At 45.0% G+C, this 24,184-nt stretch overlaps 1 protein-coding gene across 1 annotated transcript in view; it reads right to left on the bottom strand.

Moving 5' to 3' along the window:
• The window catches only part of T265_00165 (hypothetical protein), a gene marked incomplete at both ends in the record, with an annotated part of 51,011 nt that extends 32,826 nt beyond the window's left edge, over positions 1-18,185 (bottom strand). Inside the window, 8 exons of the mRNA XM_009163822.1 lie at positions 1,954-2,027; positions 5,367-5,475; positions 7,143-7,216; positions 10,271-10,345; positions 16,414-16,513; positions 16,557-16,643; positions 17,339-17,482; positions 18,111-18,185. Coding sequence (XP_009162086.1) covers positions 1,954-2,027; positions 5,367-5,475; positions 7,143-7,216; positions 10,271-10,345; positions 16,414-16,513; positions 16,557-16,643; positions 17,339-17,482; positions 18,111-18,185 — 738 coding nt within the window. The remainder of the gene's footprint in view (positions 1-1,953; positions 2,028-5,366; positions 5,476-7,142; positions 7,217-10,270; positions 10,346-16,413; positions 16,514-16,556; positions 16,644-17,338; positions 17,483-18,110) is intronic.
• Between the last annotated feature and the right edge of the window lie 5,999 nt (positions 18,186-24,184).

The following is a 24,184-nucleotide window of genomic DNA, read 5'->3' as shown; positions in this document are numbered from 1 at the left end:
CGTATTGGTGGCGTCGGCTTAGAAAGAATGATTAACCCCACAACAAGGTAGGCGTGAAAAAATTGGTCTCCACATAGAGATCAAAAGAACGCTTGTAACGCAAAGAGATGTACCGCCGTGAAACCTTGTACACTGGACAAAGCGACATTCGAGCTCAAACGAAATACAGGTGTTCCTGGTGTTGTCATCAATGATGATGATTAGAGGGGAGTTGCCGGTTGTCCACAATATAGCCACAAGCGGTGTCGGCATGAGGGGGGGGGTGATTAGCGACGATGGCGACCTACGTGTTTCCAATAACGGCATATGGCGGAATGAATTCATGGGTTCTCAAATAACCATAGCTTGCTGTACGACTGAACAACCATCAGTCAACCAAATGATACATAAACGGATGGTGCTTTCATCGTTTGGCAAAGATGACACAAGTAATGATAGTCGAACGGTGGTACCCTTTCGGAGCGCAGCTGCCATGCAAGTTTAAGGGAGAATGGGGACTGAAATACTGTCACGTTGCCACAGCCTAGGCTGGAACACTCGATAGGCTAATTGCTATACCTTACAGGCAGTAATTCCGGTTGGGACTAAAGAACATGGAAAACAGCAGTTATCCCGAAAAGCCACGTGGAACGCCTGTGCATCAGTCTGCTTTTGTTATGAAACAAACGGTGCGATGTATCCGAGAAAGCAATTGGCCAACTGGCTGAATTAGATCAACATAGAATCACAGGATGTACAAAAGGCTGTTTCAAAAACATAGATTCGACCGGGAAACAAAAATCCAGCAATCAAGCTACTGGTACTGTGAAGACACTGCGAAGACTTTGGAACCACTGACCGCCGCACACACCGATGCCTTGAATCGAAATGGTTGGGCTACAAGTGCTGATCAAGGTAAATTGATAAATGTGCTGACAAGGTTAAAAGTTGTATCTCACCCTTCATGTTACAGTTTCAAACTTCTACTGTTCGTAATCCCCAGTTCACAGATCGCGAATTTTCCGTCGAAAATTTTTCGGAACAATTCTGCCTTGCATTGGCTTTTGTCTTCACGGCAACTCTACAGTTCAAAATCCCCAAACGCTGCTGCAGCGTTGAGGGTCAAGCATCTTGATGCAGCGATCAGAGATGCCATACAATAAAAGCTAGGACAGGTATTTGCATGGGATTCTCCGAAAACTCCAGTATCAACTGAATTTGAATCAGCGCTAGCCGTTCAGAGGTACCAAAGTTAAGCAGGTTCATTAAGCATGAAAAGGCGGTGATCAAGGTTTGAATCTACAAGCTTATTTGTGGATGTTTGATAGAGTCTTCAGTCAACAGAGGTACTCTACCTATTAGGCCGACGAGATTCATTTTTCATTTTATTTGTTCCATCGTTGAGTTACACATCTCTGTATAGCCTTCTGCAGTAAAATCAACCTGCAATCACCGACGAAGGTTGCATTCGAGGCTTTCTTCTGTGTAAAGTCGCCTCGACAGGCATAGCCCTCGCACCTAACGCCTTTCAGACATTTCGAATTTGACTGCGTTCCTTAGCCTATACTGTTCTCACGTTCCAGGTTGCAAGTCTGGAGCCAGGACAACATTTCTTTTGCAGTGACACAAACTCTTCAAAAGAATACTTCAAGTTCGCCGCTGCCGCGACAAAGCATACTGCTGACAGTCCGGTGCCTTAAATTTTGTCAACAAAAACTAAACGATAGCGCTGAACACTAGCCGCGAAAATTCACTGGTAAACAGTATGCTGTGAAATGGACTACTCGACTCAGAACGATGTTTACCCACATCAGACTGATCAGTGAAAAATATCGTCGGGAAAAGGGAAGGTTCGGAGTGCCTTCTGGTGCACTAAAGACAACCGTTTTTCAGAAATAACTATGCCAGTGTATGAAAAGTGAAGTGATGCAATACAGTATGAGTCACTCAGTGAATATAAAATTGAAAACATACCCCCTGAGTGAAAATCTGGGGATTGTCTGATTCCAACATCTGCTCGAGTTCCTCGTCTGTTCTGGGACATTCGGCTGACGAAGAAAAAAGATAAGACATGACAAGGTTACTCAGGTGAAATACAAAAGATTGGAGAACGCCAGTGTGAAAGGTGCAAAAACATAAATGAAATCAAGCTGTGCGAAACACGGCAAGAGATCTCCAGTGTGATGAGAAATCCGGAATGGAAATGCACCCAGGGCGATGATCGCACCGCGAAAAGGGGATATACGGTATGGGTAATATTTCGACTTGAATGCACTACGTATACAACAAATTTTACATGACAACACTGACGCGACCCGAAAGGCGGATGGTTTGGGGAGATCAGCAACAAGCCCGAATAAGGCAAAAGCTACAGGATGCAGATGGAAAATGTTATAAGCTGAACGTTTTGTGGTGAGGACAGATATCCATGATGGGGAGGACAAGCACACATACTGAGGCGAGGAACTTGGATTTGCATTTGATACGAATCGGGAAAACGAACTGGATCGAACTAGGGGTAAATAATGAGTGGCTAAGACACAACGACGAGGAAACGGAGGGCTACGGGTAGCACATTTGCCCGCAAAACTGATGAGTGGTTTGCATTCCTGGTGACCGAAACAGTTGCCCCAGTTCACTTGAGCATAGTGATACATGCACAAGATGATTTGGAAGTGGGAACTATCCACAGTTCCCTAAAGGTTGTGCTTTAGCTGTGTTGACAAAGAACAACAAGGCAACAAGAGACTACAATACTCCCTCCCACAAAAAAACAGACGAATTAGGTCGTACTACGGAAGGACGAATGGTCGGGCATTTGTGAGGACAGTGTACAGCTATCGTGGAGGGAGCCGTTGTAAGGTGCAATGGTGGATAGGAGTACCGTCTTATATAAAAATGACAGCCTTGTCCTACCTTACACCTCACTGTGGACCGCTTAAACCCTCACTAATAAAAAGGCGCACGCCGCTCATAAGCACGTTTCCAGGCCGGAAGGATGGGTGGTATGACACCGAATGACCACTAGGCAAGGAAATCCTGCTCATATTAGAAAAATATGTACCAAGGGCTTAAACCACCGTGTTTGCATCCAGAACATGTAGTGTAGCACATCGATTATAAATGGTGTACAGAGGGGCGGTAGTTCAGTCTGGTGTAGGTCTCCACAAGCCGAAAATAGGTTTACGTGAGGACGGGCATATTGTTTGGATCAATTCAAATCAAGCACCATCATTCTCAGTTGTGAAGGCTGCATACATGGCGTACAGTGGATATAGCTGCGGCCGTTTCGCTCGTCGAGGATCAGGGTAGATTGGATGGGATAGCTTCTAATGGTTGGAAGAAACCGAACTCAAGTGCCAAGTGCGACTGCATCACACACACATCTGGCTGGAATGATCTATATCATAAGCAAGGAGCACGCCCTGGATGTTGTATACCGGGTTGGCACGATTAAGACTCCTATCAACTGTAGATGAGCTTAGAATCCAACTTCATCAGCTACAACTCCGCGTCCAGAAGAAACTTGAGTGACCTTTGAACCTCAGCTGGCCTGCGGAAAATCCGACTAGGCAAACTTATCTGACGCTGACTCGACGAGACATTGGCCCGATGGTTTGGGGAGATCGGCAACAAGCCCGAATAAGGCAAAAGCTACAGCATGCAGATGGAAAATGTTATAAGCTGAACGTTTTGTGGTGAGGACAGATATTCATGATGGGGAGGACAAGCATACACACTGAGGCGAGGAACTTGGAATCGCATTTGATACGAATCGGGAAAACAAATGGCATCAATCGCTTGAGAAGAGTGATAGTCATCTACTTAATAAAACAACTAAAAAGGGTGTTCAAGACCGATGGGCAGTAGTCAGTAGGAGATAGTAATATATCCCGAAAGGCTGGGTACATCATCACAGGTTATGAAAAAACAATCTCTTCCCAAAGTAGTTTGGAGTTTTACTGATTAAGCTAATAAAAGCAGGGGTAACTCCGTTAAAACCAGAATACGAAAAGTTTGTACCGTTTTCACATATTTTATGTGGTCATTGTAAGCTTCCATCGCCCTCCCACAAAAAAAACAGACGAATTAGGTCGTACTACGGAAGGACGAATGGTCGGGCATTTGTGAGCACAGTGTACAGCTATCGTGGAGGGAGCCGTTGTAAGGTGCAATGGTGGATAGGAGGAGTACCGCCTGATATAAAAATGACAGCCTTGTCCTACCTTACACCTCACTGTGGACCGCTTGAACCCTCACTAATAAAAAGGCGCACGCCGCTCATAAGCGACAACCAATCGGTAGCTGTTCTCAGGGGTCTACCTTAATCGATGGGCCGTGTCAAGTAGGACGCCAGTGCTCCATGCCTTAACGACCTATGAGATGAAAAAGCTGCTGTCAAGCGAACCAAGCTGCTTTTGTGCGCGAACCGAAAGGCAAGCAAGACACCAGAGTGGTACACAATTATAATAGCATCACAACGAAGAAAGTACGGCAGATCCAATGCGTCGATTTGGTAATTTATTGGCTGTTTGTATAGTTAACGCTAGCGTGTAGAACATAACACCACAGGCTTTTTCGACTATGAGTAGCTTATGCCTTGAAAACCGTAGCTAACACTCTCTGGTCAAACTCCATAAAAATTATCAGTCTAAATGGTGAGTTGGAAAGCCGCTTGAACACGGCAATTAAGGCATGGTGACTATGTTAGCCAAGTGGGGGAGAATGTGACCAACTTTAGCAGTGCATGGAACCTATCAGACATGATTGTGCGCCGGAAGGCACACAACGACTACCAAGACAACCGTGCTACACAAACGTATGCAAACATCTGCGTAGTTCCTAGTATAGTAAGTTATTTACCATATAACAACCAGCTAACTAGGGAGCTTCTAGTAACAAACGCAAATACAGGAAAAAAAATGACACAGACCCGATAAAACAGCACCATTCACTTCGTGTGCAAGTCGACTAACCACACTGACCACACTACGATCACATATATGTATTATGCATGCNGAACCGCTCAACGAAACCGGAAACACATAAAGTGTGGAGTTGTCTCTGCAGCTTACCAACTTCTAACTGTCGTTTGAGTAGAGCTTTACAGCGTTCTTTATAATCAACTTGTATGGCGGAAAAACATTTCATCACTTCGGTAAACCGCTTGGACAGACTGACAAGCTGTACGAAAAAACGGCCAGCAAGCAGTGAATTTAATTGGGGGGGGGGAGCAAAGAAGCGAGAGGAAGTGAAGCACTTCGTTAAACAAACCCGGAGCACACAAAAAAGGATTTAGCCGAGAATCACGCAAATCAAACAGAGCAACACCTTGCGGGAGGCAGCAGCAACAATAATACAGGGCTGGAGAGCGGCAACAGGCATACCGATTTCCAGTTTCAGCTTGATTTGTGCTTTACATGCATCACGATAGTCGGTTTGCTCTTTATTGTATGCGGCCATGACGTCCATAAACCGCCGAGTAATGGTTGAGTGCTAAAACAGGAGATTCAGTAGCTGAACTGTAAATGTGTCGAAAGCAAACTCCACAGGAATGTTAACGTACTCATGACCAGTTCTGCCTGCTGATCCAAAAACACGGTAGTAGATGCACTCATCTATTTGGTTTCGACTCACTTGTAACCCAGCTGAATCTCCCACTTACGGTCCAGCACATTCGGTTGAAGAACACCATAAACGAGGGACTCAGCTGAATTCCAGGGGAGTTTCCAATCAAAATTGAATTTGTTTGCAGATGAGTGCTTAAGTCGAATTTCGAACAATTCAAGTAGAATATTAGGTTGATGGAAACTAGATGATTGCCCCTCTTGATAATCCCCAACAAGGACGAAACCGGTCGTGAACAGTCAGAGAGTTTCCAGCAATCTTATGAGTAGTTACAACGCCTACATAGCAGTAGTAGCCTTTTAAATGGTCAATCAACAGTGGTCTGTGAATCCAAAATACCGGAACGGCCAAAAGAGGCAGATTCCGTAGCCACAGCAATAGGCAGGGTCGGCAGCCAGTCAATACATCCATCAAACTGGAATCCCTTGAAGTCAAAAGCCTCAAACGGGTGGCTCAGAGTTACACACCTCCTGTTTGACTTTCGATGGACTTTGCAAGTGAATGTGAGTCTACGCTAAGAGGTCAACACGACATTTACCATGTGTTTCGAAAAATAGTCAAAACAAAAGGGTAACTGAAAAGCGCGTGCTCAATGTCCTGTCAAGCTCCACACATTCTAAAATTTCTACCAAATGAGTATTTAAAACCTCTTGACAAAGGAGCAGATGTGGCGGGGCAAATGACAGTTTAAAAAGCTTAACGTCTGTGCCAAACTCAGGGGCTTCCAATGGAAAACGGCCAAAGTGGGTCTTCATGAGAGATGCTATGTAATATCTGACGTACATTCAACTACTATTCATTCGAACGCCTACTCTTGAATACTTAAACGAAAATGAATTGGTAACTGCAATCCATTTATTGACAAAATTGATCAAGTTTGTTTCAGCGGTGTGGGTTTTGTTCTCTCACCGAAAACAACTAGTGCTGAGGCTCTGGTAAATTAGGCAATGAGAAAGAGCAGCCCTAATGAACCCTTACTTTTTTTTAAATTGTGTGAGGAAATTTGAATGGGGTGAGTTCCGAATCAACCATCTCAAGTGGCCAGTAATCCATTTTGATAGGGTATCTTGGTTGTTCGAAACTGCCGCATTACTGCAAATATCATTGCAGTTAAATTTCGGTTCCAGAAAATAACCCTAATTCCCATAGGACGCCTTGCACTGAGTTGATGATTCAGAGAAACGGTGAACTCCTTTAATTATCTGAGCTCCAAACTGTGCATGTTTCTGGAGGTATATGGATCGCTTGCAGCGCTGCACGGCGCCGACAGTTGTCCATGATCTATCTATCTAAAGTACTAGCAATTTAAGTATTTACGTTACTAGTGACAGATGAGCGAAACTTCGCTATATCACACCAAAGTATGACAGACCCTATGTCAAGCAACTGTACAAGGCCGGAAACCTTCCCACAGCTCGCTCATTGGGAGTAAATATCACTGATAGGATAGCGAGGCGAATGAAAAGATGTACAAACAAACCAAAGAAATAACAACGCGAGTATTGTTCAGTAAATTGGGCGTTCAATGAGCTTACCTGTGTTCTCCGCACTCGGACGGTGGCCACGGAGGGATCTTTGGCTTCCTGTTCATGAATGGCTTGTTCCAACTCTGGCATATAGGTAAATAAATGTATACGAAAACAAAATTTAGTGTTCATGGAACATCGTGGCGATGACCGAGACAGTGTTTCATTTTCCTGGAACATCAATACATGCATCGTGTAGGAATGTGTATGGGGTCAAAGCTATTCATCCACTACCGTCTACTGCAAAGTTAATAGGTTCATACAACTCAACAAGACGTGGGACGGCCTCAGAGCCAAATCATGGCCTTCGCTAGGTAAACAACGAGCAATCATTCCATTCTTACAGAACATGGACTGCACGTGTTCTGGTGGTAAAGAGTCTGATTACAGTTTAACTTAAACTGGTTGTTGCGAGAAACTGAGTTTATGTGAGCCAAACGCTCGTTTGCGATAGATGAACATCAACCGTACCCAAAAGTGACAGATGGTGAAGGATCCTGATGGTCTAATAGTATAAACAACCTGTGAAAGCATGGAGACAAATAACGCGTGTAGAGTTGGTAAACGTAAAGGAGCTACGAATACGAATATTCGCCAATGTTCACTTCACCAGTGTGAAACAGAGGGGCAACGGACTGGAGTTGATTAACAATCAATAGCAGTGAGAGAACACCACAAGCGTATCCTTCAATCTCGCTAAGGCGTCAGTCTGTCGTTGCTTTAGTAAGGGTCACTGGATTCACTAGATCTAAGCTAAGTATTCGTTTGTATTCGTCTGTTATCCCACATTAAGGGCCATCGATTATACTGACCATTAACAAGAATCGAAACCGCTCTCGGTGGTTACCAACTGCTACTTGCTTTAGCTGGTACACAAAGTAGCAAAAGGGTGGAACACAAGTCTCAGTAAATATGCTGATCAGCCTGTTTGGCGGTAGGATTTAACTGATACTAGACGAAGACGGTATCACAAAAACGGTTCCGCGCATTTGATCCGAGTGAAGGTAATGAAATAAGCGTTCATTCTACCAGACGTTACCGACTTGCACAGAAATAGGCTAGGTAATGCTGCTGTGTTCCTCTTATCTAGCACTTCTGGGGTCGTAAGGTACATCACCTGTCGAATCCAACCTTTGTGACCTGGGGCTGTAGCGTAAACGACAGTTCATCAGTTTGTAAAAACCCTCGCTCGGAATCCACTAGCGACGGATGCAATAATGCTCAAATGTTCTCTACCATTCTCCTAATGCCTTGTAAGTCTCACTTGGTTGCGCAAAGCCTGAACCGTGTAACCGAGCAATGGCACAACTTCTGGCATGACACACCACGACACATGTGGAGCGCATTCATGCTCTTGTCGAAACCAGCCATACTTAAGGAAAAGAATTGTTCTGAAAGTTACTGCTTTTTACCACAAGTGAGGAGCGGATGAATCCAAGCAGTGTATTTGATGTTAGTCTATCAGTGGTGCTGGTGCGAACTCATACGCGCACCTTGAGTATAGACAGTCTACTTACAAACCGAATCCAGATGAAGCCAAACACACAATGATGCGCCAGCTGGAGACTACAGTGGCGAGGATCCTAGTGAAACAAGCGCAAACCATACAGTGAGACAAGGATTTAAACCCAGTCCATGGCAGTCAGTCCTAGTCTATATAGACAAGCGATCAACTCACACCGGCCATAGTGCGTAAATCAGCTGGTAACTACTATGCTTTACTTGAAAGCCTTAATGTGGAGAAAAATATAAAAAGAGGATGGGGAAATGGTACCATGTTAGCCTACCACAACCATTCCGAGGCACCTACACCTTCAGACACTCATTCAGATAGTCTGGGTAGAAACTGGCAGTCGGTGAATTATTGTCAGCAGCGATAAATTGCAGCGTCTCCAATCACACAAATGGGGATAACGCGAACATCCTTCTGGAAAACGAGTCATAAAGACAGTACGTAGACCTTTCGTAGTCGCTTTCATATATCTCTACCAAGTCATAGGTGGGCCAAATATTCCCTTGTGCTACTCTGAATTGGACATGTTAGACGATAATTTGGCATGAGCAATAGATGAACAAAGCACTGTAACTTTCGTTGCTGATTGAACAATATATGGACGACTTCTTGATACAACATATTACGTATAACGCTGCTGCAGACTCTTCGACAGCCCACTACCGGTTTCACACTTCTTGGGGCACATCAGATAAGCGTAGTTTTCGGTCTCACGTTCTACTTGAACACCAAATTCCACGCAAATGGTGAAATAGGCGAATTCGCACGCTGAATCGGTGTTGACGGCCACTCAACTGATTTCCAGCTAAATCTCTCGTTTATGTTATCCTTTGTGTCAAGGAAATACACTTCCATATCACATCAGCTGTAACATGAGGCGATCTTTGTGCAGCCCATTCGGTTTAAAAACATAAACGAGGGATTCATTGGGGACTCACTGCAGTCCCACTCACTGGAGTTACGCAAACCTCGTTTGCAAATCAGCGTATTTCGCCGATAATGAATGATTTTTTCGACAATCCAACTGCTCATAAGCAATTCGGTGTTTCTATGTAACTGAGCTGACCAAATTCGTTTGGTCAGGAAGTGAGACACGTACGATGAAAAGGATGACAAGCTAAATGGGAGTTTAGAACAAAATCGGATAAAATCCCTTAGTCTTATTGGACAAATGCAAAAAGTTCAAGCAACAACAGCTTCCCCAAGATCAGCGTGCGGAATCGAGGTAGTTACGAAGTCACTGGTCTGGTGGACGGACTAAGCGAACGTTTAAAGCCTGTGTGTGCACCTGCGGTTTCTCCTTGCAAGAGTAGCACCTCCATGATGACTGACTACTTTGAATGCAGTGCGACAGCCAAGTCCAGAATAGGAAACAGAGACCTGAATCAAACCAAATGACTGAGACAGTACAAAAGTGAACTGGTGCTTTGCGTGTATTATTCAGATGAATGCAGGGACCAAGTGTTAAACCGCACTCACGAAGCCGTTGATTACGAACAGGTATTCGTAGAACAGAATACTACATGAGGCTCGCACCAGTTAATTCAACGTCAGATAGGTCAATGAGGCTGACGTACAAGAACAAATCACTATCATCGGTAGATAAAAATAAACAGAAACTTACGTTTTAGCTTTAGTCGCACTTGACCTGCACTGTTTTTTACGGTATCTGTGAGTTCTTCAATCTCCTGTTTGGTTCCTTTGTAAAGAGAGTGAGAATCAAAACGATAATGTCGGTATAAGGGAAATCTAATCGACGAAGCAATCAACCAGGATTTGAAACAACAAAACGAGTGGTGTGAAAATGACTATGCACTCGACCTGAACTTCTTAATTCAAGCGCAAGTAGACGGACATGTCTATACAAATAGACAATTCGTATTCATATCCAACACATGAAAAGGAAACAAGTGTCTAGCTCATACGAGGACAAAGCAGTTACACCTAGACATAGATACCATATGCTGACAAAAAATAGTGTGTGGTTAAGTACACTTGTCTTCAAGTTGATACACTTGAGCACCAGTAGCAGTTGGTAAACCTAGTGAAGTCGTTACAGAGTGAAGACCAAACAGATGGACTAATTAGAGTGATTTCATGAAGTTGAGATATGGCATCGGAGTCCCTCGAAACCTGGGAAGCGGATTTGGAGGTAAAAACCTGAAAAAGAATCGTGAGCCTCTAAAAGATTTCAAACTGTCGTACCCGGAATGGGATAAGTGAAAAACAACCAGCGAAAACCCAGTTTCGACCGGTTACTGGGACGATGATGGGACAGCAGTCGCTTCTAACGAGCCAACGGAATTATGCGCAACAATGGATAGCAACCAAAAATGAATTTCCGCGTCGCAGTGAAGAAACAAAATCTTGAATGAGTGAATGGATGAATGGACGACAATGGATGGATGGATGGATGGATGAGTGAATGAATGAATGAATGAATGAATGGATGAATGAATGAATGAATGAATGAATGAATGAATGAATGAATGAATGAATGAATGAATGAATGAATGAATGAATGAATGAATGAATGAATGAATGAATGAAGCCTGATATTTACACAGTATTGGTGGTGGGAACTCTCTAAATTGTGTTTGAAGCACGTTACGTGAACGCCTGCTGCTACCGCATTCAGTGTCTTTGCTTGATGACTCCACCAGATCCTCATCCAGAATTACTGATGTATGTGAGTCATTATCATTATCACGGACAATACAATAGTCGTAGAAACTTGAATACGACCATGGAAGGTCACAGTAGTGTGAAAAAGGAAGGGAAAAGTGGGGACTCATGCCCCTATAGAGAACGATAGGAAGCTAGGTCCCACCAGCTTCCAAACGTATTGAGGTAAGACACCTGAGTATCGTGTTGGATCAAGATGCCATCGACGAAATTCATCCTATGTTCTTTGCAAACCACACCCAACACAAGCGCAGCACACAACGACAAATAATCGTTAGCTGGAAAGTCAGGCTAGAAAGTGGTAGCAAGCGCCCCATTGTAACCTACTGCATGCCGTATCCTGTAGGGTTCCTACCACGCGCAAAAGTAGTCGCATCGACCCAACCTGGGAATATGCCACAGCGCTCAACTTGACAGTAGCCATTTTTATTTCACGTTGCTAGTTACGCGAACGTTTCGTCAATATGGGTTTGTAGTGGAAAACAAGTTGGTAGATAAGGATCGGGCATACGTAGTAGGCCACCCAGTCACCTAAACCTGATAAGATTCATGTGCCGCTCGATTGGATCCGACTCATAACCTAGTACTTCATTAAGGACCGTTTTGTTACTCATATGCTGCAGCCAGTTAATGTCTGCACAGATCACATGTTTGAAGATGTTTGAGTTCTTCGGGTCGAAGAGGTCAAGTATCAGAGGCATAGAGTTGGGATGTTTTCATCGTAGTTCTGTACACACGGCCTTTTAACCCATGATACTTACATGCAACGCCCAAGGTGATGCAAGATGACAAATATTACTCGTGCCCTAACAATATGCATACTGACTTCATCTATCGCAGTGCATCTGAGATAAATAGACCGACTAACAAACTCAAGCTCCTCATTCTGGGGTCTCAAAGTGTTAAAATGGATTGGAGAGTCTTGCAGTAGATCCTTGCGCTTTAAAGGTGCTAACTGCATGCCGATACAGGATATCATCTCCAAGACTTTATTTATGATAGTCTGTACAGACGCGTGATAGATAAGAGAAATATCTCATTCGCGCTATCCAAGTCTGTCAAGCTTTCTTCAAATGTATTTTCGCAACTTATTCCACAGCAAAATCACAGATGGTGTCATCGACATAAATGGTGAGACAGGGGAAATCCCTGGCAAGCTCCACTAGCTGTGCGGTAACTTTCGGATAGCTCGTTGTAAAGCGAAACATGACCAGACGTATGTGAACTAGTTACATGGCGAATATTGACAAACGCCGATGGAATTTACAGCTTACCAAGCATATACGGAAGGGCGAGCCTATCCAGTCATAAAATCGAAGGTTCCTTTGGAATCAAGTTAATACGCCGCAGTTGGTCGGCGATACATGTGACGCTATTCATTCACTTGAGATAATGTGAAGATACGGTCCGTGCACTCCCACCTCGTCGAAACACACATCTTCGTCTTAAGACAACATCGGTACGGGTCATCCGGCACAGCGGCTCGATGGCGCTTCACAACAGAAAGCTACACCAGTAGTTCAGAAACTGAGGGACTACGCCTCAAGTAAGGTACGAAAGAAGAGGGTCAACTAAAGTGTTGTCTGAACTATTCAGTCCAGCAATCAAGACGCTGGCTCCCTTGTTACAAACAAATTTCCAATATTATCTTGACCATCAGTTTCGCTTATCGGGGAGAATCCGGATATTTATAGCTGCACTAGCTTCCTCCACTTTTGGAGTCATCTGGCTTTTCCCATCTGTAAGCAGACTATGAACGAGCTGACGTCTATAGACTTTTTGACTGAACCGTACTCAACTTTCAAAGATACAAAAAGTCGCGCATTCAGGGGGAGGGTAACCGTTCCGAAATTCACTGCTTACTTGGTGGGCCAGAACGACCCCACGCTAAATTTCCTTCCGTAAAGATCACGGTGCGTATCACGTCCCACTTAAGACTGACGTCACCTGAGGATGCGGTTCTCAAAGCTTCGCATAAACTACGCTGTGGATTACAGGGTTGCTCTACAGATAAACAGGGAAGTTGTCACGTCGGCCTCCCCAGGAAACATGATTCACACCGGAAGAGAGCATGATCGGAATCGATGGGAGTGGTCCAAACACGAAAACAGGTTGTCGGATCTATGTGCTAATCGCAATGTGGCTAACTGGGCTCCGCAGTTGTCTATAAAAGAGGGAGCCATGTAGCGCAACGTCGTCTATGGAGTTTGAATCTAGCACTACTGAGACTACCACTACTGCCATTACGTCTTGGGCCTGAGCTGAAAAAGTCACGAATTTGTTCCTTTGATGAACCAAGACGATCTAATTGTCATTCAGATAACCGTTGACAGCGACTGTATGTAAACTACTCGTGCTGGATAGGAAAGTGATCAGTTTTCGACAAAAGTACACGCAAACTATGGACAGAGAACGGGTATTATTTCGGCTAGTGCGGGTCTTGATGGAATTTGACAAACGAAGAGCGCAAAGGCGGATGTTTATGGGGATCCTGTCGAGTAAAGCTTCTGTTCGAGAGTTGATCGCAGCAGATTCAGAATAGCCTCAAGATCGTAGATGGCAACATCTAGATAACGAAGGTTTTATAGGCTCCAGTACTGCACACGGACCTTGTATCCGAGTTTCGAAAACGGAGCGAACACGTATCGATAGCGTGAACAGTGCACACAGCATCAACTTGCTGGATAATTTGCTTCGAAGGTTCCATGTTTAAAATCGCTACAAAGACGGGGGACAATAGCAGGAAAGATGCAAAGCGGCAGAAGTGAGCAGAGGTATTGGTCTTTCCTTTGGATGCAAGCCAGATACATATATCACAGATCTAAGAAGGGTGATCGTTAAATGAAGCAAGGAGAGGGAAGTGTCAGCATCATCCGATTTTCCATTACCCGCCCTGCTGTATGCAGTGAGAAGAGCGATTCAGTTGACGGCACCACGCAGCCGCTAACGTGGTGTGAACTAGTGGTATTCGTACAGTTCATTGTTTTACCATGGCGGAGATACTGTCGGAGACCTCAACCCTAGGCAGAGGGACTCAAAAGTCTGGTCACAAGGCATCAGTGATTGGCATGAAACTACCAGATTGACAGAACATTTAGAGAGGATATCACCACGTATGTTACAACCCTTAACCTGGAAGGTCAGGAGACTGTTTATCTGACCTCTATTCCCTGACGGAGATGGTATGGGAGACTCCGAGGTCACACAGACAACCTCTACCATAATGCAAACCATCATATTTCGATAATACCCGACTTCTCGTTGACGGGATAATACTTGTGTGAATATAAGTTTACTATGTAGGTCCTAATCCAAATGCTCGTAAGCCCGAATGCAGCAGTTTCGTCATTCTCCCATTCCATCGTTATACTGATCTGACGGGGAATTATCTGGTCGCTTAGGAAGCATGCCACGTCTAGAGTACTTCCTAACGGATCACAGTTGTTGGCAGTGTTGGAAAATCGGTAGCTCGGGTGCACTAGATGGTAATTGATCAAGTGGTTGTTGATCTGTTCGCCGAGCTTGGCAATTGATTTGCAAACGTTTCGTCACCATCCGAGGAGACATCTCCAGTGCGCCAAGCTCGGCGAACAGATCAACAGCCACCGGATCGCAAGTGGTATGTGTTCAGATAACTGGTCGTCTGTTCGTTCAGTCACCGTACCTTATCATATAAGATGGAACTACTGCTACTTTGCTCGGACTTTAAACGCCAAAGCGCCAAACAATGGCAACATTAATCGAAGTGAATACAGTATACGGATGTGAGATTATCAATGAAAGCTTAATGCTATCTCGGTCACGCAAATTTGAAGGATCGAGGAGCATGAAAAGACGTTGATTTAAAGATTCCGTATTCATTTTGTCTCCTCAAACTCACGAAAACGAGGTCATCTACTCCGTCCACACGAGGCTCGTCGTTACAGAACGTGCGTCACAATATTTGAAACCAAAATACCAACTGGCCACATCATAGTAAGCAGTCTGTTCGAAAAAGTCCTGACGTTAGGTGTGAATCCACTACAATCGATAAGGATATTTTTAGCTTTGCCCTGCTCGTGAAACAGCTGAAACAGCTGTATTTTGTTTTCCGAAGCAATATCACGGAATGTGATTCGGTACAGTAAACTAATCATTAATCCACACAACCAGTTAGAAGTATGGCAAGCTAATTTTATTTCGACTTTCGGGGTAAAAGAAGATCAAATAAAGAACAGGCCCCACTTAGACTGCGACAAAATCAGACGAGGCCGATAGAAAGCAGTTTCCGAAGAGGGACCGGTCCTCAGAAGAGGTCGAATTTCCCTTCTCACCATGGGAGTCTCTACTGAGGACCAATCCAGTAAAAATAAAAGTTTCGAAACAAGTGGAGATCCGTTTTGTATTCATCCAATCACCAAACCAGACATCAAGCGCACTATCACTAATACGACCCACTAGAAAGCAGTGACCTAAGGTTGACAGCAGATAGTAGTAATTCACGATATCAGGGCAGCAGCAGAGCCCCATGCAGACAGGCTGTTGTGAGCTGAAATGAGTTTCTGATCGGTTTCAATTCCGCATTAATAAAGGTATGAATAAAGATGTGCATTAAACAGACGTTTTCCCCACACTTCAGGTTAACCCATTCCTGATTATATGTCTCAAGGTCGTAATAGTGAACATCTGAAAGACCTGCTGAAAAATTATCTCCTAGATTCCCTGTCCGTCACATTAAGATAGCTTGCTGATTTCCTAAGCGAGACAGATAAACTAGAACCATTTGTGCCAAACCATGTGATTGAAAATCTCGTGATTCGGAGCAAACGGAAACATGCACATGAGACGAGTGGGTGGAGTGCTTACCTGAAAATAGAGTCAGAAATGTGGGGAAGAAAATTAACCACCAGAGATCGCTCAAAAGCATCCAGGTTCTAGTTCTGAGCTAACTTATCCATGTCGTCGAAAAGTTTCGAAAACGATCCATAGTCAGTAGCAATTAACGGGATAGGGCAAAATCAACATTAAATTAACGAATAGAGATAACGAGGCGAACAATTGTCGCACACTGAGGATTACCGAACCCGGTGAACCGGCACTTACGTTCATTCTGCTGAGGAGCGGCTAGAACTTCAGTATGCTTGATGTGTAGCTGACTGATGATATTCTGGATTCTGTCTATAGATTCACGGATGCCTTCAACCTAACAGTGGCAAGCACATTAGAAGGAATTCGAGGAGACTTACTTCCTTGAAGAACTCATCCAAGCCAGTATCTGTTTCTGGGATCTCTGCCGGTCTGAACCCATTACCACCCGGGGGTATAGTATCATCCTTTGGAAGTATTGTAGGTAAACACAGATACAGAAAGCTTGTACCTCACGTAGAACTGCGAGCAAATCTTTCGGCATCAATCGGTTTCAAATACGTAGAATCAAAATGAAAGAAAGGAAACCGGTCCTAACAATCAACGCGGTAACTAAGTTATTTACAGCTGAAAAGAAAAGAATGAAGGGTGTAATTAAATAGAGAAAATCTCTAAGCGATACGTAATCCTGCATAAGAGGCCAAGCTATGCATAAAAACCGAGGTACATTGTACAACCGTTCTTGTCCGAAACGATTACTAGCATACCTCATGAAGCTACGAGGGCCCGAAACTCTCCGTCACTGTCCGAGCACTAAACCATTCGCCATTTGAAGAAAGCTTCACTACAGCACACCTTTATATGAACCCATTCGACAGCTTGAGTGACGGTAGAGCACAGGAAGAAATTAATGGGGGTATGAAAACCGCTTGATAGTGGCCACTACATATTCGGTGTGATGTAAGAATTTTTGACCGACCGCGAACAAAAATTCGAGCAGCGTGACATGTTTGTGGTCTCCGCAGCCTTATAAGGCCAACTATTCTCAGGGGGAGGTACTAAGAGTCCAGCTGACGACACCTGTTTTCCAATGGAATATCAAATAGACTTCCCAGGAAAATATGTATAATCGTTCAGCTGTAACACCCTTTCAGTGTCCAACTGTCATGTCACCAGAAGGAAGCTCAAGGGTTGGGATACTGCCAGGTTCCCCAAGCCTAGACAGGGGTAGTCGAGAGGCAGAGGTCGGATTCGAACGGACCTTCCGGTCAGTAAATTCGCGCTCTAACCACTGATCCATATCACCCTAGTGGCTCGCTGATATCAAGCAAAGGGGAATATTTGGATCGTACTTCAGTTGGTGACCTGCTACCTCCGACCAGGACTGCCGACCTTCAACAAAAACGTGGACTGTGAATACGGAGCCTCCAGCCTCAGAAGTGTCCGTGTATATCTCTACTCAAGCGTCACTGTGCTTCTGACCCTGACGACATTTCACCTGAAGTCTTCAGCCATTGTGTTTAGCTTATTTGCATCTGGCTTGGAGAAGACAGTCTCAGATAACGGGTACGAGTGTAAAATAGTGTCCATCTTCAAAACGGTTGTTCACCATGAATGTAGCAAAAGGGGTGCCAGTTTGACTCCCGTGGTAACAAAGATTCTGGCATCATCGGTTCTCTTACGGTGGTATGCAAGTCCTTCACTTGTGAAGATCAACCAGGATAGAGGCTGCGTTTAGCACACCTTCACGCCCTAGAGCGACGTCATATGTATAGACGACCCATAATACTGGTGTTCAAGTTTTCAAAAGTACCTTCGATTCTGTCGATGGGTCGGTACTCTTAACCACACTTGCTAAACACGATACATCCCAGAAGTTTGTAGACAGTCTGGTCCCTATATTCACATGCTTCAGTACGTGCGGGTGTGACGACCTGTAAAAGCTTTCCCACAAAAACGGGTGTCCGGCAAGGATATCCATTCTCCCCACTCTTGTTCACCTTCATCATCGATGAAATAATGAGGTAAACGCTAGATGACCTTCAAAACTCCGGTGTTCAATTCGTTGTTAATGAACATCATCGATGAAATAATGAGGTAAACGCTGGATGACCTTCAAAACTCCGGTGTTCAGGTCGTTGTTAATGAGAACCTTGTCGATCTGCAGTACGGACACATCGTCTTCATCTTTGAAGAACGCCGAAAAAAGCTCTGTTGATTAAACTTACTACCATCGTACCATATTTCGGCACGCGTCTTGCACCTTCAAATTGCAAAGTCATGCTTCAGGATGTGCAGTTTCTCAGCATGCATCTATCAATTCAAGGAAAAGCTCTAGGGGGCTGTAGAGGATTTTAAATACGTCACTGGTCGTATTAGCCCTGACGCGTCTGATGCAGCGCAAGAGTCTTGAGGACACGAATCGCGCTTGCTAACTTGCATCACTTGTGGCACAAAAAGGTATATCACTGGGTATCAAGGGTTGCAATTGGCTTGCAAACGTTTCGTCCCCAGTCGAAGAGACATCGTCAGTGCGCAGTTGAATGGGTGCTTCCTCCGTGCTTAGCTGCGTTTATGTAGTTTTTGCAAGCCAATTGCCAAGTTCGGCGAAAGGGTCAGCTGCCATCTGATCAACCACCAGTAAACATACCCGAGCTACCTATATTTCGACAAATTGATGGCCTATGCGGCAGATGATCTGTGTCTTGAGGCTTCCGACCATCAGTATAGCAGAAGTGGTGCCGTTATTACACACATTCGACGAGGTAATTAGAAAGCGCGTATTTAGTTACGAAACAGTAACTTCAGGCGCCAGAAATATGCAGCACAAGCTGCAGTTGCTCGGTCATTTCTAACTTCTGTCCAATTGTCGTTTACCAAGATAAACACTGTTCTCCATGCTTCCTTCGGAGTCGTGTGAACTGCGAGATCGACATGTGAATTGGAAGAGTGACAGAGATCGCGAAGAGTATGGTTCTTGTTGTTGCGGTCCGCCATTCCTCGTGACCTTCACTGTGCTCGCCCAGAGGCACTGCAACAAATGGCGCCGAACCGATGTCACAGGCCCAGAGCGCGGATCCATAACTGACTGCTGGTCGTTTTGGAACACATTTGTGGACTCTGACCACGCGCTCGTCCGGAGTCGCTTCTCCCTACGTTTCCCGGGGCCGTGTAAGGTGCGAACAAATCGCATGGCAACTGAAAGACTGGCAGATCCGGATGTAAGACAAACTTACAAGAATCGTCTTCTAGAGTCTCTTCCAAATGCTCTACCATCAGATGTGAACTCATACGGGGACGAGATTGCCACCTCTTTGAATAGTGCTGGGAAGTTTGTCTGTGGCACGACCCAACCAGGCGCACTCAAGCACTGGATATCAGACCGAACGGTGGCAATGCTTAGATCTCGAAGAAGTATCCCAGCCGGTCCCGAACATAACCCGGTGCGAAGAGCTATCAGACGCCAAGTGGAAATGAGCTTGCGATCCGACCGTGAAGTATGGTGGACACAGAAAGTCAGAAAAATGGAAAAAGCCCAGAAAGCCGGTAATGCCCGAAGATCATTTCAGTTGATCCAGGCGACCGGTCCCCGGAAACCACCTGTGAGTGAAACCATCAAACATCAGAATGGAACGACTATCTCGAATAAGGAGGAACGCCTCGATCGGTGGGCTGAATACCTCGAACAACAACTGTTGTGGCCACGAACCGGCACTCAACTAGAGCCCACAGGTGAAGTAGAACCCTGGACGGTGAACGTGGAACCACCTACGGCCTCGGAGGTTTACGACTGCATATGTTCTCTCAAGCGCCACCGAGCTCCCGGTCCGGATGACCTTCCACCTGCACTGTTCAAAGACGGGGGTGAAGTCCTCAGTCAGCGCCTGTCCGACCTGTTTGCTTGCATTTGGGAAAAGGAGTCTGTCCCAGACAACTGGGGAGAATCGGTGATAGTGCCCATTTTCAAAAAAGGGGCGCGTAGTGAGTGTGCTAACCGCAGGGAGATCAGCTTGACCCCGGTTGTAACGAGACTGTTGGCGTCAATTGTGATTCGTCGCCTTACGGTGGCTCGTGAAATACTGACTCGAGAGCAGCAAGCAGGATTCCGGTCTGGTAGGGGTTGTGTTGACCAAATCTTCACACTGCGTCAGGTGCTAGAACAACGCCATACGTATAAGCGACCCACGATTCTAGTATTCCTGGATTTCCGAGGCGCATTCGACTCGGTTGATTGGTCTGTTCTTCTTGAGACGCTTGCCCACCAACGAATGCCCCAGAAGTTTGAAAACACAATACGTTCTTTGTATTCTCAGACTTCCGGACGTGTGAGAGTGTACGGAGAGCTCTCCAAAAGCTTCCGCACACAAAGCGGTGTCCGTCAGGGATGCCCACTCTCTCCATTACTTTTCAACTTTGTGATCGATGAAATAATGAGACGAAAGCTGGAGGGTCTCCAAAACCCTGGTGTTCAAATAGCCAATGAAGAAAACCTTGTCGATCTGGAATATGCAGACGACATCGTTCTCATGTTCGAAGAGACGGAGAAGGCGCAAGTATTCTTGGATGAACTGACCAAAGTCATCCCGTCCTTTGATATGCACTTTGCACCCACAAAGTGTAAGGTCATGCTTGTGGACGTGCAGTCACTGAACACGACCTTACGATCCAGGGAGAGGTACTGGAAGTTGTGGAGCGTTTTACATACCTTGGAAGTTGTATTAGTTCTGATCGTAGTGTGACAGATGAGGTGAATGCACGAATCTGCAACGCTCGGGCCGCGTTTGCGAAATTGAGACGCCTATGGCGTCAGAATGGTTTATCCCTGAATCTGAAAGGACGTGTGTANTGTAGGCACCTCGGAATGATTGTGTTAAGCTAGCACTAAGTCCCTTCCCCGTCCACCTTTACTCTTTTCTTTACAATAAGGCTTTCAAATAAGTCATGGTCGTACGGCCGTGAAGCATCAGTGTTGAACACTGATGTCATGCTGTCGATAATGGTAATGATGACAGGCAGGCCTTCTCTATGTTAGTTTCTTAACTGACTGAGCATCTGCATATCGAAATGCTTGAGGTAGGCTAACACCAGGTCCCCTATCAAATTTGAACACTGATGTCATGCTGTCGATAATGGTAATGATGATGCACAGGCCTTCTCTATGTTAGTTTCTTAACTGACTGAGCATCTGCATATCGAAATGCTTGAGGTAGGCTAACACCAGGTCCCCTCCCTATCAAATTTCGTTCGACAGAACCCAAACTTTTCTTACTATGCTCCATTTCCTTCTCCCATGTCAAATTCTATCCACCACTAGGTCTCCAACCATCCGAATCAGGTGCAAAGAGCGTCACCAAGTCTAGGCAGGCAGTAACTCGGTTCGCGCAACACATGACCCAGCAATCTCACCTTAGTGCCGGACGCATTCTTTGCGCGAGTTACCGTCTGCTTCATCAAAATCCGTTGTCTGACAACTTTATTCCGAATTTGCTTGTTCTAACCGATTCCAGATATAATTCCAAGGCATCACTGCTCAGATATCTGAAAAGGTCTCAGAATCTCGGCCGGAAAAGGGCCAAGTCTCACAACCATACAACAATACAGCCCGCACCATAGTCTAATATACGCAATCTTTGAGACCCAGCGATATATCCCTCTAATATCATTAATGGTTCAAATTGGCAAAAGCAGTTCTGGTCTTTGATTTTCATGGGTTAAATTCGTCTACCACACTCCCGTCAGAACTAATGCAACTTCCAATGTATGTGTAGGATTCCACAACATCCAGTGTAATTATTTTACTTGAATTCTTACAGTGACCTTCGAAGACTTTATGTCCCGCAGTATGACTGTTTTGTGGGTGTTAGGAGGACCACCTCCAAACGAACAAATCCATTTAAGTAACGATTTATCTTGTATACTAAAACCTTGTTTCTACATTTCAGCCTCTCACTGACATCCTATCGAACTGTTAGCTCTTTTTGTATTCTGGTTCGGTTGAATCCCGTACCACGGAGCGATTCACTTGTTTGCAGTATAACTTCCTTGAATTTGTTTGTGTTCAATTTCCGGTGATCTAACGTGTCTGACTGATATAACATCAAAGAGGACATAACACTGGCGACGGGAACCCAACGCGAACACATGTCAATTTCATCTGAGGATTTGAAAGCAATCCTTCAACAGCAACAAGCGCAGTCCGAACAATCGCAACTGCGACTTATTCAGTCTCTTACTCAAGCTATCAGTCTTCGGATATCGGTTCCATCTCAAATTGGTACTTCATTATCCTTTGCCGAGTCAATCGCAGCAACTGTTACTGAATTCCTCTACGAACCAGCATCTGGTCTCACATTCGATTCATGGTACAGTCGCTGGGAAGATACTTTTCAGAATGAGTTTACCGACGAAGATGATGCGTGAAAATCCCGTCTCTTGGTCCGGAAACCTGGAATCCTTGAGCACGATCGGTTCACTAACTTTATTCTTCTCAAACATCCAAAGGATCTAAACAAACAGTGGAAAAACTCCGTGAAATTTTCGGTGAGAAACATTCACTTTTTAATGTCCGATACAACTCAGGAATCAGATATTCGCACTCGACTGCTTTCCAAGCTCGAGCACGAGAAGGATATTACCGTGAAAGTACACACTACCGAATGCCAACGTTTGCGTAATCTTAAGCACGATACCGCAATGGGACAGCAGACGTCACGACCTACTAATCTCAGTGGTATCATGGCATTGAAACAAACCACTGTTACGCATGAGAAAAATCCGCCAACACCGTGCTGGTCTTGTGGCGAGTGGCATTATGCATGTTTCTGTCCACTCAAGAAGCACCAGTGCCAGACGTGTCATCGGTGGGGCCACGAAAGTTTCTGCCGTACCCATAAACCCACCGCACCCAAAAACTAAAAGACCATCGACAGTCCACCCAGCAACACAGTCAAAAAGCAGTCGTACAAGAAAAGTCCGCAGTCCAGATCTGTGTTTGCAACATTCCGAGTTGAAGTTGAGTCCCGAAGGAGATACCTTACAGTTTCCATCAGCAAAGTTTCAACCCGCCTGCAGCTCGACACAGCTTCAGATATTACATTGGCCTCACGTTCCTATTGGGAGTTGATAGGAAAACCTGTTGTTATTCACGAATCATCGGGCCCAAAGTGTATCTGGCAGTACACTACTACTGACTGGCAAGTTAGCCTGTAACGTATCGTTCAACAATCTACAGTTCTCAGGAACTTGTTATCTCACTGATTGTCCTAATTTGAACATTCTTGGACTTGATTGACCTTTTTAGTGTACCCCTGACATCTGTGTGCAGTGCTTTACAACTATCGTGCTCTTCAGATATTGTGAAATATTTCACAAACACTCTCACGACTAAATTCGCTGATGTTTTCAAAGAGGGCCTTGGACGCTGTACTAAACACAAAGCTACTTTCAAGCTTTTGTCCGATACTAAACCAGTGTTTAGACCAAAACGTCCCGTTCCGACCGTGGAGGATGAACTTGTTCGTCTCCAACAGCTCGGAGTTATCCAGCCAGTGAATTGTTCGTCTTGGGCTGCTCCTATTGTTGTCGTCAAAAAGGCAAATGGCAAGGTACGCGTATGTGCTGATTATTCAACTGGGCTCCATGCCATACTTGATTCCCATCAATATCCATTACCTCTTCCAGAAGTTTTGTTCACCAAGCTCAATGGTGGCAAATGCTTTGCAAAACTTGATCTTGCTGACGCTTACCTCCAATTGTCACTATGAGAGTTCTGCCACTTATTGTGTGCTGTCACTTGATAGGGTCGATCGGCAGTTTGACTTCCGACGCCCAATCTTCTGTCCCGTCGCAGGTGTACCGTCTTCAACTCATCCCAAAAGCATAGTGTTCCTTGCTTCAGCGTTCACGACGCCCAATCTTCTGTCCCGTCGCAGGTATCCTGGAGAGATCCGGTGTACCCGTCTTCAACTCATCCCAAAAACATAGTGTTCCTTGCTTCAGCGTTCGAGGT

Source organism: Opisthorchis viverrini, assembly GCF_000715545.1.
Source record: "Opisthorchis viverrini unplaced genomic scaffold opera_v5_1, whole genome shotgun sequence".
NCBI classification, from domain to species: domain Eukaryota; kingdom Metazoa; phylum Platyhelminthes; class Trematoda; order Opisthorchiida; family Opisthorchiidae; genus Opisthorchis; species Opisthorchis viverrini.
The sequence above is the reverse complement of the archived record's forward strand: the minus strand, read 5'-3'. Positions and strand labels throughout refer to the sequence as shown.